The sequence below is a fragment of the Lepus europaeus genome, chromosome 10, assembly GCF_033115175.1.
Source record: "Lepus europaeus isolate LE1 chromosome 10, mLepTim1.pri, whole genome shotgun sequence".
In the NCBI taxonomy this organism is placed as follows: domain Eukaryota; kingdom Metazoa; phylum Chordata; class Mammalia; order Lagomorpha; family Leporidae; genus Lepus; species Lepus europaeus.
In genome coordinates this window covers 100,942,884-100,957,285 of record NC_084836.1, presented here as the reverse complement: position 1 = coordinate 100,957,285, position 14,402 = coordinate 100,942,884, and the positions used below count along the sequence as shown (strand labels likewise).

The window sequence follows — 14,402 nt, the reverse complement described above, 5'->3', positions numbered from 1 at the left end:
GGGATTAGGGTTGGCCGTGAGGGACAAGGGCATGCCCTGTCATCCGGGCCTCCCTCCTCCATGCTGTGGGCCTGTGCCAGGCTGGGCCAGGCACACCTGCTAGGGCCCCACTGGCTGAGGGAGCACTGGCCTCCTGTCCAGGGCTCTGGCCACACCTTGGACACGTGTGTGACCAGACATGGGCCCGCAGACCCCTGCACTCACAGACTCTCGGCAGGCTTGCTGACAGGTGCATGCACCAGCACACGGATGCTGGGACTCCCAGCCAGCACCCCACAGCACCCCCGAGCCAGCATACCGCCTGGGAGACCCTCGGGTGCTTCGTACTTTTCAAAATTCTGGATTTTTCACTCTCCAGCAGGCGACACCGATCTCGGGGTCTGCCCAGAGTATACATCTTTCACTGACTGAGGCAGAAACCTACGCGGATGTCAGAGCCAATTAAGGAAGAGCGATGGCAACCCGCAGCTCACTAGGCTAATCCTCCGCCTGCGGCGCTGGCACCCCGCTTTCTAGTCCCGGTCAGGGCGCCGGATTCTGTCCCGGTTGCTCCTCTTCCAGGCCAGCTCTCTGCTGTGGCCCCGGAGTGCAGTGGAGGATGGCCCAAGTGCTTGGGCTCTGCACCCGCATGGGAGACCAGGAGAAGCACCTGGCTCCTGGCTTCGGACTGGCGCAGCGAGTCGGCCGCAATGCACCGGCCATAGCGGCCATTTAGGGGGTGAACCAACGGAAAAAGGAAGATCTTTCTCTCTGTCTCTGTCTCTCTCTCACTGTCTAACTCTGCCTGTCAAAAAAAAAAAAAAGATAATAAAGGAAGAGCGGTGGCATGAGTCCCAGGGCAGGGACGCCGGGAACTGATCCTCTCGGGAGTGTGCGGCTCAAACACCCTCGCCCAGGCCAGGACACAGGACACCAGCGTGCACCGGCGCTCCTCCCTCCCACAGCCCCTGGGCCGGCCCCGCCCCTCCTGGGGCCTTGCACTCGCCACCACAGAGCGCCTCGCTCCCGCTCTGGGCCTCAGGGACCCACCCATGGCCAACAGTTGTCGCATCGACAGACAACCCCAGGGAGGGGCTGTGGAGCACGAGGAGGGGTGCACCACACTGAGCACTTTATTTTTTTTTTTAATATTTGTCTATTTGAAAGGCAGATTTACAGAGAGAGAGAGGGTCTTCCATCTGCTGGTTCACTCCCCAACTGGCTGCAAGGGCTGGGGCTGGGCCAGGCCCAAGCCAGGAGCCAGGAGCTTCTTCTGGGTCTCCCATGCAGGTGCAGGGGCCTAAGCACTAGAGCCGTCCTCTGCTGCCCCCGGGCCACAGCAGGCAGCTGGATTGGAAGTGGAGCAGCCAGGACTTGAACTGGCGCCCATGAGATGCCGGCGTCTCAGGTGGAGGCTTAGCCCGCTGCGCCACAGCGCCGGCCCCACTGAGCACTTCCATGATTTGATTCCTGTCACCCTCACAGCGGATCATACTGTGGGGAAACAGGCTCAGACTGGTTAAGTGATGGCGCAGGACACACACAGCCTGCTCGGGAGCCAACATTCCCACCCCAGCCCTGCCTCGAGCTCGCTGTTCCACCTCGCTAAGACCCGGTCTCCCCATCCGGGAAGCGGGCCCAGTCCTCGGCTCCCTCAACTGCTGTGAGGACGCGCTCCTGGGGGCAGGGCTCCCTGGGCAGGCAGCCACCCCAAGATCTGGGGGTGAAGAGCTTGCCCCTTGCTAAACTGGGCGACCTTGGACGAGTGGCCGACCCTGTCAAAGGGGGATGACGCCCTCGTCCTCCCTCCCCACCCCCACAGTTCTCGTGGAGGTTAAAGGACGTGGCACAAGCAAAACCCTGAGCGTGGCATTCAGCAGGCGCTCACCACGTGCCCAAGGCCACGCCCACGGCTGCGGCCAGCTTCCCTCCACACCCACCAGAGGGAAGAAATCCACACACCAGTTTGCTACCAAAAAAGAGAGAGAGACAGAGGCATCAGGCGTCCGTGAGGGTCTCTCTCCCATTTATTGCTGAGGATGCTGCCCAGGTCCGCCCGCCGCCACCTCATCACAGGCCATGGCCACTCTGGCTCCTCGGGCGGCTCCTCCACGGGGTGCAGGCCGCTGGCGCTGCGTGGGCGTCCCGCCTCAGTCAGCCCAGCTTCAAGTCCAGCACCAGGGCATTCTGGCAGGAGACAAAAGGCCAGGGTGGGGGCTGGGAAGTGGGGGACAGGGTGAAGGTGGGGGGCCCAGGCACAGGAGTGGGCTGGAACTGGCCGTGCCACCGGGGAGGTGTTTAAGCAAAGGCTGCAGGAGACCCACCTGGGCCCGGGGTGCTCCCTTCCCCTCTCTGGGCCCCAATTTTCCCAAGTGCTCCCCAGCATGGGGATATCAGAGAGGAATCATGCCTGGGGCACGCTAAGCTTGAGGCCTGGCACGCTTCAGAGAGTTCTGGATAAATGGAATTTCCAGGAACTGTGGGAAGACTCCTCGTATGCATTGAGCGCTTGCTGTGTGCCTTTAGGTGAATCAGGGCCACAGCTCTAGGAGGTCAAAGGCTATCAATTCCATCCCCATTCTCAGCACAGGAACATGGAGGCCTAGAGAGAGGCGGCCATCTGTCCAGGGTGTCAGAGCAAGAAAGTGCCAGGGGTCCACGTCCTCCCCGGGACCCCTGGCCAAGGAGGGCCTGGGTCTTGGCTCAGGGCATTGGCAGGATTCTACTGGTGGCCACCTGCCCTCCCCAGCCCCTCCCCCTCCAGTTAGAGAGAGCCGGGCTCTTGCTCACCACCCATGGGCCACAACGTGGCCCCCCCCCCAGCCCCTCCCCTCACCTCCACTATGTCCAGCTCAGCTAGGTTGTAATTCACCGCCAGAACGTCTGGGAGTGGGAACCCAACTTCGAGGACATCTGAGAAAGACAGTGAGAATCATCTCAGCCCAACTGCTCTGCAATTGATTAGGAGTGCCTGTCCTGAGCAGATTGGTGGGAAACAGTGCAGTGCTTGATTGATGATGTCTGCCAGCTGCACAGGCAGAGCAGTCTGGGCTGATCTGCATGTGTTTACATCCCAGGTCAAGACTTCACTTAGGACCTGGGGTCAAGGGTCACAGTCCAACCTGTCCTCAGCCAGGTGATATTTAGACATTAGCCTCAAAGTTTCAGCAATGAGCATCCTCTCCCTTTTGGCTTCCCCTATCTGGAGCCAGTGATGGGACTGTCCCGCTTTTGTTGAATGCTTCTTGGCACCTGTGGGAGCCCTCACCATTGACGACTGGGATGTAGGCTTCTTGCAGGTAATCGGTGATGAAGCCAGTTAATGCCTTCTCCTGGGGGAGAGATGGGAAGAGGCAGCATCCACACCCCAGCACTCACCCAGCCCAACCCAGCCCAACCCAACCCAAACCCAACCCACGTTTTCCACCCTCCCTCTGGCTGGGCCTACAGACCATAGGCATGACAATCAGACACATCAGTCAATTCATTTGTCCAGCCCACATCAGAACCCGACCCAGCCCTGGCCCTGCTGTCCCGTCAGCCCAGGCCCCTCCCCTCCCCTCTGCTTCACCCTGTTGGGTGACAAGTGGGGCCCTGGGTGCTGATGTCAGAGGGAGAATTCAGGAGGCAGGAGGTGGCTCCCTGGACCCTCTCCTGCCCTGCAGAAAACTTACACAACCATGGGAAAGCACCCACGGCAGGGTTTTCTCCAGGGCTAGGTGAGTGTGGGGAAAGCACCGTGCACCGTGAGCCAGGGTCGGGTTCTGCACTGGACCCTGAGGCCACAGAGACTCATCGACAGCTCGGACAACCAAGGGCAGCCTAGGCTACCACCACCCAGGGCGCTGTGCCTAAAAATCAACCCAGGGTCACAGCCAGGTCCCATCTAGCAGAGGAAGGAGGGACCCGGGGGGGCGAAGGGACTTGGCAGAAGTCACACAGCAGCTCTGGAGCCCTAGCCCTCGCCAGGCCTGGCCCTGTGCACCCTGCCTCTGTTCCAGGGCCTCTTCCCTGCAGTCCCCGGGGAGAATGGGCCCAGTCTGGCTCCCAAGCCCGGCCAGGCAGAAGCACCTGGGACACTCACATCGAAGTCGCCGATCGATGAGGCGCCCCGGGACAGGCTCAGTATTCTGCAATGAAGGGGAAGACGGGTAGGGGTGGGGAAAGTGGTGGGAGCCACTGGCCTTGGCCCTGGAGGCAGGGAATCCCATGCACGCTCTTGCCCTCCCGGAAGCAGGAGTGCCTGCTACAACCTGAAGCCCAGGGTCATGGCCGCTGCTCCAGGCCACAGAGGATGGGCCACTGCCCTGCCCGCTGGTGGGAAAGTGCCCACGCTGTTTCCCACAGCTCAGACCGGGGGGCTCGCCTGTGTCTCATCTCACTGGGCTCGGCTCCACCCTCTGGGTCCCCAGGCCTGCCATTCCTGCCCCAGGCCGGCCACGCAAAGGTTTACAGCCCAGCCGCAGTCTCCTGGTGGACCCGGAGCGGCAGCCCCACCTCCTGCACAGCCCCTGGGAGGCACTGAGGGGTCCTGGCCATGTCGCCAGCATCTGGTGGCCCCACCCTCTGTTCCTGTAACAGCCCTCCATTTTCTAGTCGTGTTCCCAGTTGTTCAGAGCGGTTGGACACAGAGCCCCTCGGGTGAACATAAGACCCACACCTGGCCAGTCAGAGCATTCCATCTCACGGTCACAGCGACTGGTTTGGAGGTGGTCATGTGACCCAGGCTAGATTTCCCCCACCCCCAAGCCTGGGCAATTTTGTTAATCATTGGACCAAGAGGCTTCTTTTGTTGGGATGATGCTGCATCCCGTGGGGACCGTTAGCCTGAGAACTAGCCAGCAAAGTGGACAGGAAAGGCACAGGGAGGAAGGAAGACAGACACTGAGAATGCTGTGTACCTGGATCCAACCATGCCTGAAGGCAGACCTACCCCTAGAGTTTCCAATCATGTGAGATAAAAGACTCTCTTTGGGGCTTAAGGCAGCTGGAGTTGGGATTCTGCCGGCCTAGTACAAGTCTGACTGTCTATTAAGGCACATAGAGGGGTTTGTGAGCAGCCGGAGGGAAGGCGAGGGTGTGTCAGTCCCCGTCTCCCAGGGTGTGTGAACAGAGCAGGCTCACGGCTACAATGGCTGCAGCCTGTGCTGCACAGGTAGTGAACTCCACAAACCAGGGAAGGCTTCCTGGAGGAGGCAGCCCTGGAGCTGGGCCCTGACTCTCCAGTGGCATTCAGACGGCACGGGTGGGAGCCTGTTCCTGGAGGAGGGGCCAGGGGCCCGTGGTCACACCCCCATGAAAGAGCCTGGTGGAAGAGTGAGGGCAGAGGTGGGAGAACTGGGAAAGGCCTTGAGCCTGGCTAGGGTTTGAGACCGAATCCGGCAGACAGTGGGAGCCACTGAGGGCTCCAGAGCAGGGAGCAGTGGCCAGAGCATCCTGGGCATGTGGGCCACGCTGGGTGGCACGGGGAGGGCAATGCAGGGGTTGCGGGGCACCAGCAAGGGCCAGCAGACTCCTACCTGCCCAGAGAGGTGGCCATCTGCAACCGGTTCCCGCGCACCGAGTACTGGATTCTCAAGTTGAAGTGCTGGTGCCGGGCAGGAAGCCGAGAGAAGACGGGGAGGCCCCCCCCAACTCAGGGCTGGCAGAGCCAGACTCCCCAGTACCACTGCTGGGGCAGCACAGGGGTCCTCCTCTCCTCCCATCCCCCAAGCCAGGCTCCTTGTCCTGGGCCAGGGCCAAGCACTCCCCTCCCTGCCAAATACCAGGCCCCGCGGCCGGCCCTGGGACTCAGCATGGCATCGCTCCAGGCCTTTGCATCCTGCAACCTCTGCCCGGGGTGTCCTCCACCCCCAGCCTCCCCAGTGTCAACCCCTTCCCCGGCCAGATCCTGCCTAGGCTTCCAACATAACCCAGCCGTCATCACCTCTTCTGGGATGTCCTCTGTGATTTACCCAGCCTGGCTCTGGTCTCTCTGGCTCCCAGAGTCCCCTCACTGCCCCAGTGGGTGTCAATGGAAGAGAGGGAGCAGGGCTGATCCCCCATCGCGCATGAGGCGCGTCGCACTCACAGCTTCCAGGAGGAAGAGCGCCGTGGGGGGCTTGCCCCGCCCCCAGGCGGCAAACAGCTCCAGGGTGCCGTGGAGGTGCAGCAGGCTCCTGCCTGACTTGATGGTGACCTTGGGCGGCTTGTTTATTCTCATCTGGGTCACCAAGGGCTTTGGCTTGGGATAGGCCTCAGCCACCTACGGAAAGCAGGCACTCGCTCAGGGCCAGTCCTTAGCCTGGTGGCTTCTGCTGAAACCAGGAGCCCCCGTGAACCAGGTGGCTCCCGCCCTGGATGCAGGAAGTAGAGCAGGTGTCTGTGTGTGAGGAAGTGACAGAGCGCGCCATCGCTGCCTCTGTGCCGGGCCGGGAAAGGCCCATTGCGTAGAAGCTGAGTTCCTCCGGGGCGGGGCCCAGGGAGCACTTTACGTAGAAGTCAAGACCTTCCCACACTGGGCAAGGGGCATGTGGCGTGCAGCAGCTGCCTCCTGGTCTCTCTCTTTGGACTGGAGAACAGGGCAGGGCCGGGGGGTGGGGACCGTGGGTAGTCGGGGTGCTCACGTCTGGGATGAAGGCAGCCAGGGTCTCCGTGGTTTGTGGGGGAAGCTCACCCACCTACAAAGGAAACGTCAAGGTTAGGATCACCAAAGCCCCCCGGCCTGACGCGTCCTAGCAGACACTTTCCCGACTGCCTGAGACCCCCGCCTTGAGACTGCTTTCGTCACAACACTTGGCACTCTGTGCTTAAGCTGATGAGAGCGTCCGGGTAGGCCAGACCGTGGCTTACGCATTCCATCAGCCACAGCACTTCACACAGGGCCACATGCTGAGCAAACATTAGACAGACAGGATAGTGGGTAGATGCAGTGGATGAGAGGGGATGGCTGGATAAATTCATGGCTGGAGAGGCAGGTGGAAGAGGAAAATGGATAAACAGATGGCACATGGGGAGGAGGATGAATGGACAGGCGGATGGGTGGGTAGGCGGGTGGGTAGGTGGGTGGGTGGGTGATAGATGTTTGTACGAGTGGATGGATGAATGGATGGATGGATGATGGGTGGGAGGTGGGTGGATGGGCGGGCAGAGGTATGGGGGATACATGGATGGATGAGGTGTGCGTAGATGAGTGGGTGGATTGATGAATGAAAGGCATGATGGGTAGGAGGATGGGGTAGCTGGGAAGACGGTGGAACGGGATGGTGGAAAGGAAAAGACAGGCATGGGGTTGATGAGGAAAGGGTGCATGGGAGGTGTACTGGGTGGTGTAAGTGGATGGATGGGAGGAACTGTTAGATCCGTGAGGGATGGAGGGACACACGGTGGGCAGTTGCACGGACAGCTGCTGGCTGAGTGAGTAGATAGCAGCTCATGGAGAGGTGGATGGATGCAGGGGTGGTTGTGGTTGATGGCAGATGCATCGACTCACCCATTCGCCCGGGCAGGCCCTGTTCTGTGTGTTGTGTGGGTGTGGGGGGGTGGATGGATGCTTGTTGGAGGGGTAGAACCGGGTCTCGAGTGCACAGTAGCTGATATGCGAGCACACAGAGGCTGGTGGACAAGGGGAGGCTGGGAGATGGCCAAGGCATGCGAGACAGAGGCTGTGTGGATAGTGAGTGTCCGGACGAGGCCATGGTGGTGATGCAGCCAGAGGGATGGGGGCGGGGCGGGGAGCAGTGAACCGATGCTAGAAGCTCAAACCAGTGCTGCCATCTCCCAGACCTGCGATGCCCACAACCCCAGGACCGTTCTCAGCGTGGAGGGGCTGGGCAGGACCTGCCGTGCCAGGACAGAGCCGACAGGGCCGGGGCACCGGGGGGGCTCACCTTCCTCTCCGGGACACTGGCGTCCAAGGACTGCTGCAGCAGGGCCAGCTGGCCGGTGAGGAAGGCGGCGGACAGCAGCAGCTGGGAGGAGCCTTCAGCATAGCCCTCGGGGAGCGCCGGGGGCTCCTCGCTCTCAGCAGCAACCTTGATGGCTCCGCCCTCGGGCCGCTGCACCACGGGCTGTGAGGGCCGGGGCTGTGGGTGGGTCTCCCGTCCCCAAAGGCACCGGCTCAAATCAGGCCTGAGGTCTGCAAGTCACGCTGGAGAGGGCCGCCTCTCCCAGGGCACTGCAGGTGGGAGACCGAGGCCGAGGGGCCGGGGGGAGGGGCAGTCACCACTCCACGGCTGGTGTCTCCTGGGGCCACTCAGGGAACCTGGGCTGGCCGCACCCCCGCTGGTTGGAGCCCTCACCTATCCGGATTTCTGCTTCATTCACAGCGGGAAGGGGGAGCGGCCCACCAGGGAGGCCTGGGAAGACTTCCTGTGAGGGGCTCCTGAGGAAGGCTCTTCCCACGCCCCACCACCACCACCAACACCTGGGCCCTGGAGACCTGGATGAGGCCCGGCCAAGCCCTCCGCACTGCGGGCCCCTGGGCTGTGCACCATGGTGGGGGGCACAAGGGGCGAGCCACTCGTGAGAAGCAAGCAGCCATGGACTCATGAGGGGACTCAAGGCTCACAAGTGGGGCAGAAAGGAGTCCCCCCAGGCCCGCCCGCCTCCACAGCCCTGTCCAGCGACATTGCCGGCGAGCCTGGGACCCCAGCCCCTGGTGGCCCTCCGCACTCACGCTGAAGTCCACCTCGATGTAGCTGGCTGTGGTGGTCGGCGAGGCTGCCAGCACGTATCTGACGGTGCCCGCCTGGCCCACGGGCATGGGGTCTGTGCCGAGAGGGGCTCTACTCAGAGAGGTGCCAACCGCAGGCGTCCCTAGGAGCTAGCTCTGCCCCCTGTGTGGCCCAAGGCAAACTGCCCAGCCTCTCTGGGCCTTGGGAGCACCAGCAGAATGGCCTGGAGAGCACAGGGTCCCCTCGGGGTCTCACAGCAGACAGCCGGGGTCGGGGCGGTGGCCTGCGACCCACACACAGGCAGGGGGAGACTCGGGGAGGGGCTGACTCTGCCCAGCCACGCTGCTGGGGACGCCGGCTGGCTTTCTTCCCTTCCCACCACTGGGATTTCCTCCCTCCCACTCGGGAAGCCTGGGGGCCCTGCAGCAATGGAGGCAGCAGATGGCCCAGCAAAGCAGAGCTGGGTCTGCCTGCAGCAAAGCGGCCACATCCTAGGTGCTCGGGGGTGCAGCCTGGGACATTGGACAGAGGACACTGTGACACCCGCACCCCTCTAACCCCCAGGCGGGGCAGGAAGCAGGCCCTTGAATGGGGAGTGGGCTTCAGGGCTGACCCCTCTCGCTGGCTGTGTGTAGGGGCGCGGTGTCCCTGGGGTTCCACTCACCACTCAGGTGGTCCCACTTCCTGTTCACGTACACCAGGACCGTGTCAATGGCGGGGCACAGCTGGAACAGAGGAGGCCCTGGGCTGAATGCATTTCCCCAGGGAGGGTCTCACCCCTCACAGGGCAGTGGGCTCCATCGGGAGTCCCAAGGACACAGGGAGCAATGGGGAAACTGAGGCCCCACATCACACAGATGGTCAATGGCAAAGCCTGTGCTTGCGTCCAGTCAGTGAGGACGGGGAAGCAGAGTGGGCAAGCTCTGGTGTGCAGGCCGGCCTTTCCCCACCTGCGATCACGGCAGACATCACTAGATGATCGCGGCACTTCCTCCCACTGAGCCAGCCACACTCAACCCATGAGGCAATGGGGGCTGGGTGCTTGCACTCACCAGGCTCGGGAGGACTTTGTGCAGGGTGCTGTCCAGGAACTTCTTGACCACCTTGGGCAGCATGCTGGGTGGGCAGGACACACAGGGCCACGCGGAGGAAAGTCGGGCTCAGCAGCGGGACGCTGAGGCCATGCGATGCGGCCCCGCCCCGCCTCCTCCCCGCCCCCCCCGCCCCCCCCCCCCCCCGCCCCATATCCCTCACTTGCTGGGCAGGTTGGTCTTTACGCTGACCAGGGTGATCTCGCAGCCCTCGCTGCTGAACGCGGGCAGCCCCGTCTCCTGCGCCTGCGCCAGCCGGTTGGTGGCCGTGATGTTCAGGACTATGATGATCTCCATGTTCCCGCCCATGAAGCTGCAGGACACCACGGACGTCTCTGCCCCTGGGGTCACTGTCCCACCGGGGGCCTCCTCTTTTCCCACAGTCTCAGCAGCAGCAGAGGGGAAGGGCGGGGACCGTTCCCACAGGACAGAGAAGGGCTGGCACCTGCCCACGGTCACACAACCAGCCTGTCCCCTCCCCCTTGCGCTTGTGTGAACTCTTACACATCCTTCAGAACCCGCTCAGCGGTCATCTTTCTCCAAAGCCTTTTGTGACCCCCACTCAGCCCAGTGCTTCCTCTGTCCCAGCACAGTCATTTGGTCTGTGACTGCTAAGGTCTGGCTCCCAGCCCAGGGTGGCCCAGGGCGGCCACCCCCCGCCCCTCCTCTGCCCTCTCACCTCTTGCCAGTGATGGTCATGCCCGTGGACACGCACTGGGAGATGCCCACTCCGGGCACGAAGTTCAGCGTGATGACAGGCAGCAGGACATCCTTCACCTTCATACTGGGGGGCACAGGTGCCACCGTGAGGACAGAGCAGGGCAGACCCCGGCCCTCACCTGCTCCTCTGCTGCCTTGCTAGGTGGCCCTGGGAAAAGCCCCCCTCCACACACAGGGTAAGCCTGCCCCTGGGGCTGTCGTGAACAACAAACAAAAAATCAGTTTGCATGCAGGAAGCAATCGTCTTCCAGGCAGAGCCCACGGCTGACATGACCTGGGCCCTCATTTTCCCCAGCAGCAAAGTGGGGCTGTGCTCAGATCAGGCCGCTCATCAGGGGTGCTCCTGATACTCTTTGCAGTGGGAGGCTTCCTGTGCAGAGTGCGGTGTTGAGTGGCGTCTCCGATCTCAGCCCTCTAGACACCGGGAGTGCTCCCCCACTCCCCTGCAAGTCGTGACAGCTAAAAACATCCCCCTGGAGGCAAAATTGCCCTGGCTGAGAAGCACGGGTTGAAAGCCAGGATAACAGACGTGGCGCGTATACCTCCATCTGCTCATCCTACGCTCTTGGCAGGCATTGCTAATTGAGCACAGTTCCATTTCCTGCTCAGCCCCAATAGTGTCTCAGAACCCTCCCCGGCTGTCCCGAGCAGCGCCGAGCAATCAATCCAGCATGGCACTAGGCACCGATTTCCTCCTGTCATTAGATGCTTGTGATTACTTCTCCGCGCCATTTCTGAGGATGTTCAATTTAATATGCACATTCAAGAAGCTCCCACGGCATGCCAGGAGGTGCAGTTCGACTTTGCACCCTCACTTCCTCCTCAAAATGACCCTGCTTCCAAGAGGACAGGAAGTGCTCCCAGGGGCTGGCAGAGGAGGCCCAGGCCGCACAGGGAGAGCCCCACCCCCACCTTGCTCTCTCCCCTCCCCCGCAGCCCCTCCCGCACCGCTGCTCACTTGGTGATGCCCTTGATGGGTTTCATCCCCGGCTGGGGCTTGCCCGCCTCTGCCGCCAACTTTTCCAGGATGTGGCTCTCATCCATCGCGCTCTGCACCTCTGTGGGGGAGGGGATCCAGAAAGACACGTGGCGTGGCTGCCCCTGCTCCTCTGGGCAGTGCCAGGGACGCAGCACTGAGTCCTGGCAGCCCCTCCCCTCCTCCCACAGCTCTGAGAGCCATGGTGGGCTGGGCACGAGCAGCCGGGACAACCACATGAGCGGTCTAGGCCAGGAAAGGAAGCTGAGGAGGGCTCCCAGGAGGAGGTGACATCTCCCTCAGTCCTTGAAGTAGGAGTCGGAATTTTCCCCAGGAAGCACCCTGGGTGGAGGGCACAGCGTGTGCACAGGTGGGAGAGGGGAGGGTGGTGGCTGGGAGCCGGGAGCTGGGAGCCTGGCAGGAGGCGGGGCAGTTTGCGCCTGCAGACCTGAGTGGTTGGGGATGGGTCTGAGGCTTGTCCAGGTGCAGAGTCTGGGCCGGAAGTGCAGCCCCGCCGTGCCCCGTCCTGCGCCCAGCGGGGAGGACTCTCCCTCGCCCCTCATCACTGGGGTGCCCCCCTCTTCTCCTGTGCCGGTGGCGCCACCACGGGGGCCGGCAGCTTGGAAGTGGAAAATGAATTCTACTACGGCGCCCCCAGCGCAGTTTATTTTGTTGTAGACATCAGTTACTTAGGTGTTCATTTGAGAGGCAGAGACAGATGGAGCCGGTTCACTCCCCAGACAACAGCCAGGGCTAGGTGAGGCCCAAGCCCAGAGCCAGGAACTCCACCGGGATCTGCCACACGGGTGGCAGGGACCCAGGCACTTGGGGCCATCGTTGGCTACCTCCCAGGTGCACGGTGGGAAGCTGGGTTGGGAACGGAGCTGGCATTTGGCATTCAAACAAACCCGGGCACCACAGCACGGATGGGTACATCCCAAGCGAGGCTCAACCACTTGGCCAAACACCTGCCCCACGCCCCTCCCACCTGTGGCCACCAACCCCTGCCTTCGGGGCCAAGGGAAGACTCCCAGAGAGAAGTATTTCCAGCCCTGCCTCTAACTTGCAGACTGGCTCATCTCTGGGCCTCAGTTTGCCCCCTCTGTGCAGTGGGGGGATAGTACTACACTGCTTATAGACTGATTTTGCGGATTGCAGGCTGTTCAAGGCCCGCAGCCCCCCGCCCGGACGCGCAGGCTCACCGCGGTTCAGAATGTCCACGCCCAGCCGCAGCAGCGCCCCCGGCTCGGCTCGGGTGCCGGTCAGCAGGCTGCAGAGCGCCACACACAGGATCCGCAGCATGGCTCCACCTGTGCCGAGGGGCCCGAATCGGGTGCAGCCCACCAGGCCCAGGCCCATGCACAGGGCAGACCGAGCCCCCTGGAGGCTGTCGGGGGCCCAGGAGCCTCTGCCTCAGAACGGGCAGCGCTTACGGTGACTGCCTTCCCCGGAGGACTCCCCAGCTCAGGAGGCCCCCTAGGCCTCCGGTTTCCCAGGGTTGTGGGGTGCTCTGAGCAGCCCACAGCAGCAGGTCATAGAAGCTCCTGAGTCCAAGTGCGGCTTGGGGCCAGGGCATGCTGGAGCCGCAGAGGAGGTTCCAACCCTGCCCTGTCTCCCGGAGCCCCCACTGTAGTGGAGGGGGCACCCTGACACCCAGCCAACAGCACCCCTCTCCCCAGCTCAGCCTCACTGCCACGTGGAGCCCCTGAATCTCGACTGAGAGCCATTGAAAGTCTCTTGAGACATTGCTTCACCAGTGGGGAAACTGAGGCACACCTAGGGTCTCCTAGCCAGTGAATGGCAAACGGAATAAGGACCCCCCACCCCAGACCCTCAGCAGTCCCCAGGAAAGCCTTCCCTGACCCCTGACACTGCTCCCCGCCCCGTCCCTCCCTCCCTCCTGCTTACCAAGACGCATCGGCGTGTGTGCGGGAGCCAAGCCTGTGGTGGCACAGGGGGGAAACTTCCAGCTGGTGCCCTGCAGACAGCGGGCTCGGGCCCTGAGCTCCCCTAAGCCACAAACTAACAGGTGCCCCTCCCCGTGGGCACACCTGCCCGTCTGAGCCTATGCCCGCATTCATTCATTCATTCATTCACCTCCACGTACTGAGAGCCTGCTCTGCACCAAGCACTCTGGGCTCCAGGCGTCCTCCTGAATCCCAAAGGCGGGGCGCAGAGGGCAGATGAGAAGCCATAGAAAGGGGCAGGGGTACAGAGGCGGAGGGGGGACCCTGGGGAGGAGGTGTTCAGGCTGAGAGTGAAAAGGAGCCGGGGACACTGGGCCAACAGCGCGGGCGAAAGCGTCGGCCACCTCTCTCGCACCCCTTCCCACATCCATCTGGACGGGAGAGCAGCAGTCAGATACTTCCCGCAGCACGGGGCCGTGGGCCTGTGCCCGCTCCCAGGGCCAAAGCGCTCGGACACTTGTCCCCAGGGGCCTCGTGGAGCTCTGTGCCGGGGAGGCAGAGCTGGAAGGGGCTTGGCGAAGGGCTCCCTGGCGGGAAGACTGAGCGCCACCCCTGTCTCCCCATTCCCAGCCCCCAGGTCCAAACCCAGGCCCCTCACGGGATAAGAGGTTGCTTGGGGTGACAAGGCTGTGCGGGCAGCTCTGCCCCTGCTTTGTAGCACACCTGACCCCCACCATGTGTCCCCTGCGCACCCCTTCCCCTCTCAGCCTCACCTGGCCCTGCTTCAGAGCTCACAGCTTGAGCCTGACCCTGGCCATGACCCCTGCCAACAAGGAAGGGGTCTCCACTGTGGCCCCCTTTGCTCGTTCTTCCTCCTCCAGCCGGAGTCCCGTGCTCCTAACTGCACCGCCCACCCCAGCTGACCAACTGCGCTCTGAGCTCCCACCCGGCAGAGCCTCAGCCTCAACCCTTTCCTAGGTCTTTCCTAGGTCCCTGGCACCTGCAGCCTGTTGCCTGCGAGGTGGGGGAGCCCTGGGCAGGTCAGGACACAGAGCCAAGCCCTCGTTCTGCCACC

At 62.6% G+C, this 14,402-nt stretch overlaps 1 protein-coding gene across 1 annotated transcript; it reads right to left on the bottom strand.

Annotated features, from left to right (window-relative positions):
• Window positions 1-2,133: 2,133 nt before the first annotated feature.
• Window positions 2,134-12,722, bottom strand: BPIFB6 (BPI fold containing family B member 6). Its single transcript, XM_062202335.1, has 15 exons — window positions 12,626-12,722; window positions 11,403-11,502; window positions 10,404-10,508; window positions 9,888-10,037; window positions 9,686-9,749; window positions 9,298-9,358; window positions 8,636-8,727; window positions 7,848-8,027; window positions 6,585-6,638; window positions 6,050-6,223; window positions 5,499-5,566; window positions 4,064-4,109; window positions 3,248-3,311; window positions 2,816-2,892; window positions 2,134-2,166 (listed from the first exon to the last, which is right to left on the bottom strand). Exons 1-15 carry the CDS (start codon window positions 12,720-12,722, stop codon window positions 2,134-2,136), a joined length of 1,365 nt encoding a protein of 454 aa, XP_062058319.1.
• Window positions 12,723-14,402: the final 1,680 nt, after the last annotated feature.

Excerpts from the sequence above, each read along its gene's own strand:
- BPIFB6 (XM_062202335.1), bottom strand. The coding sequence starts at position 12,722 with ATGCTGCGGATCCTGTGTGTGGCGCTCTGCAGCCTGCTGACCGGCACC. Across the intron at positions 10,038-10,403 it reads ATGACCATCACTGGCAAGAG|CTTCATGGGCGGGAACATGG; the intron begins GTGAGAGGGCAG and ends GGTGTCCTGCAG. Across the intron at positions 2,893-3,247 it reads CTACATCCCAGTCGTCAATG|ATGTCCTCGAAGTTGGGTTC; the intron begins GTGAGGGCTCCC and ends TGTCTTTCTCAG.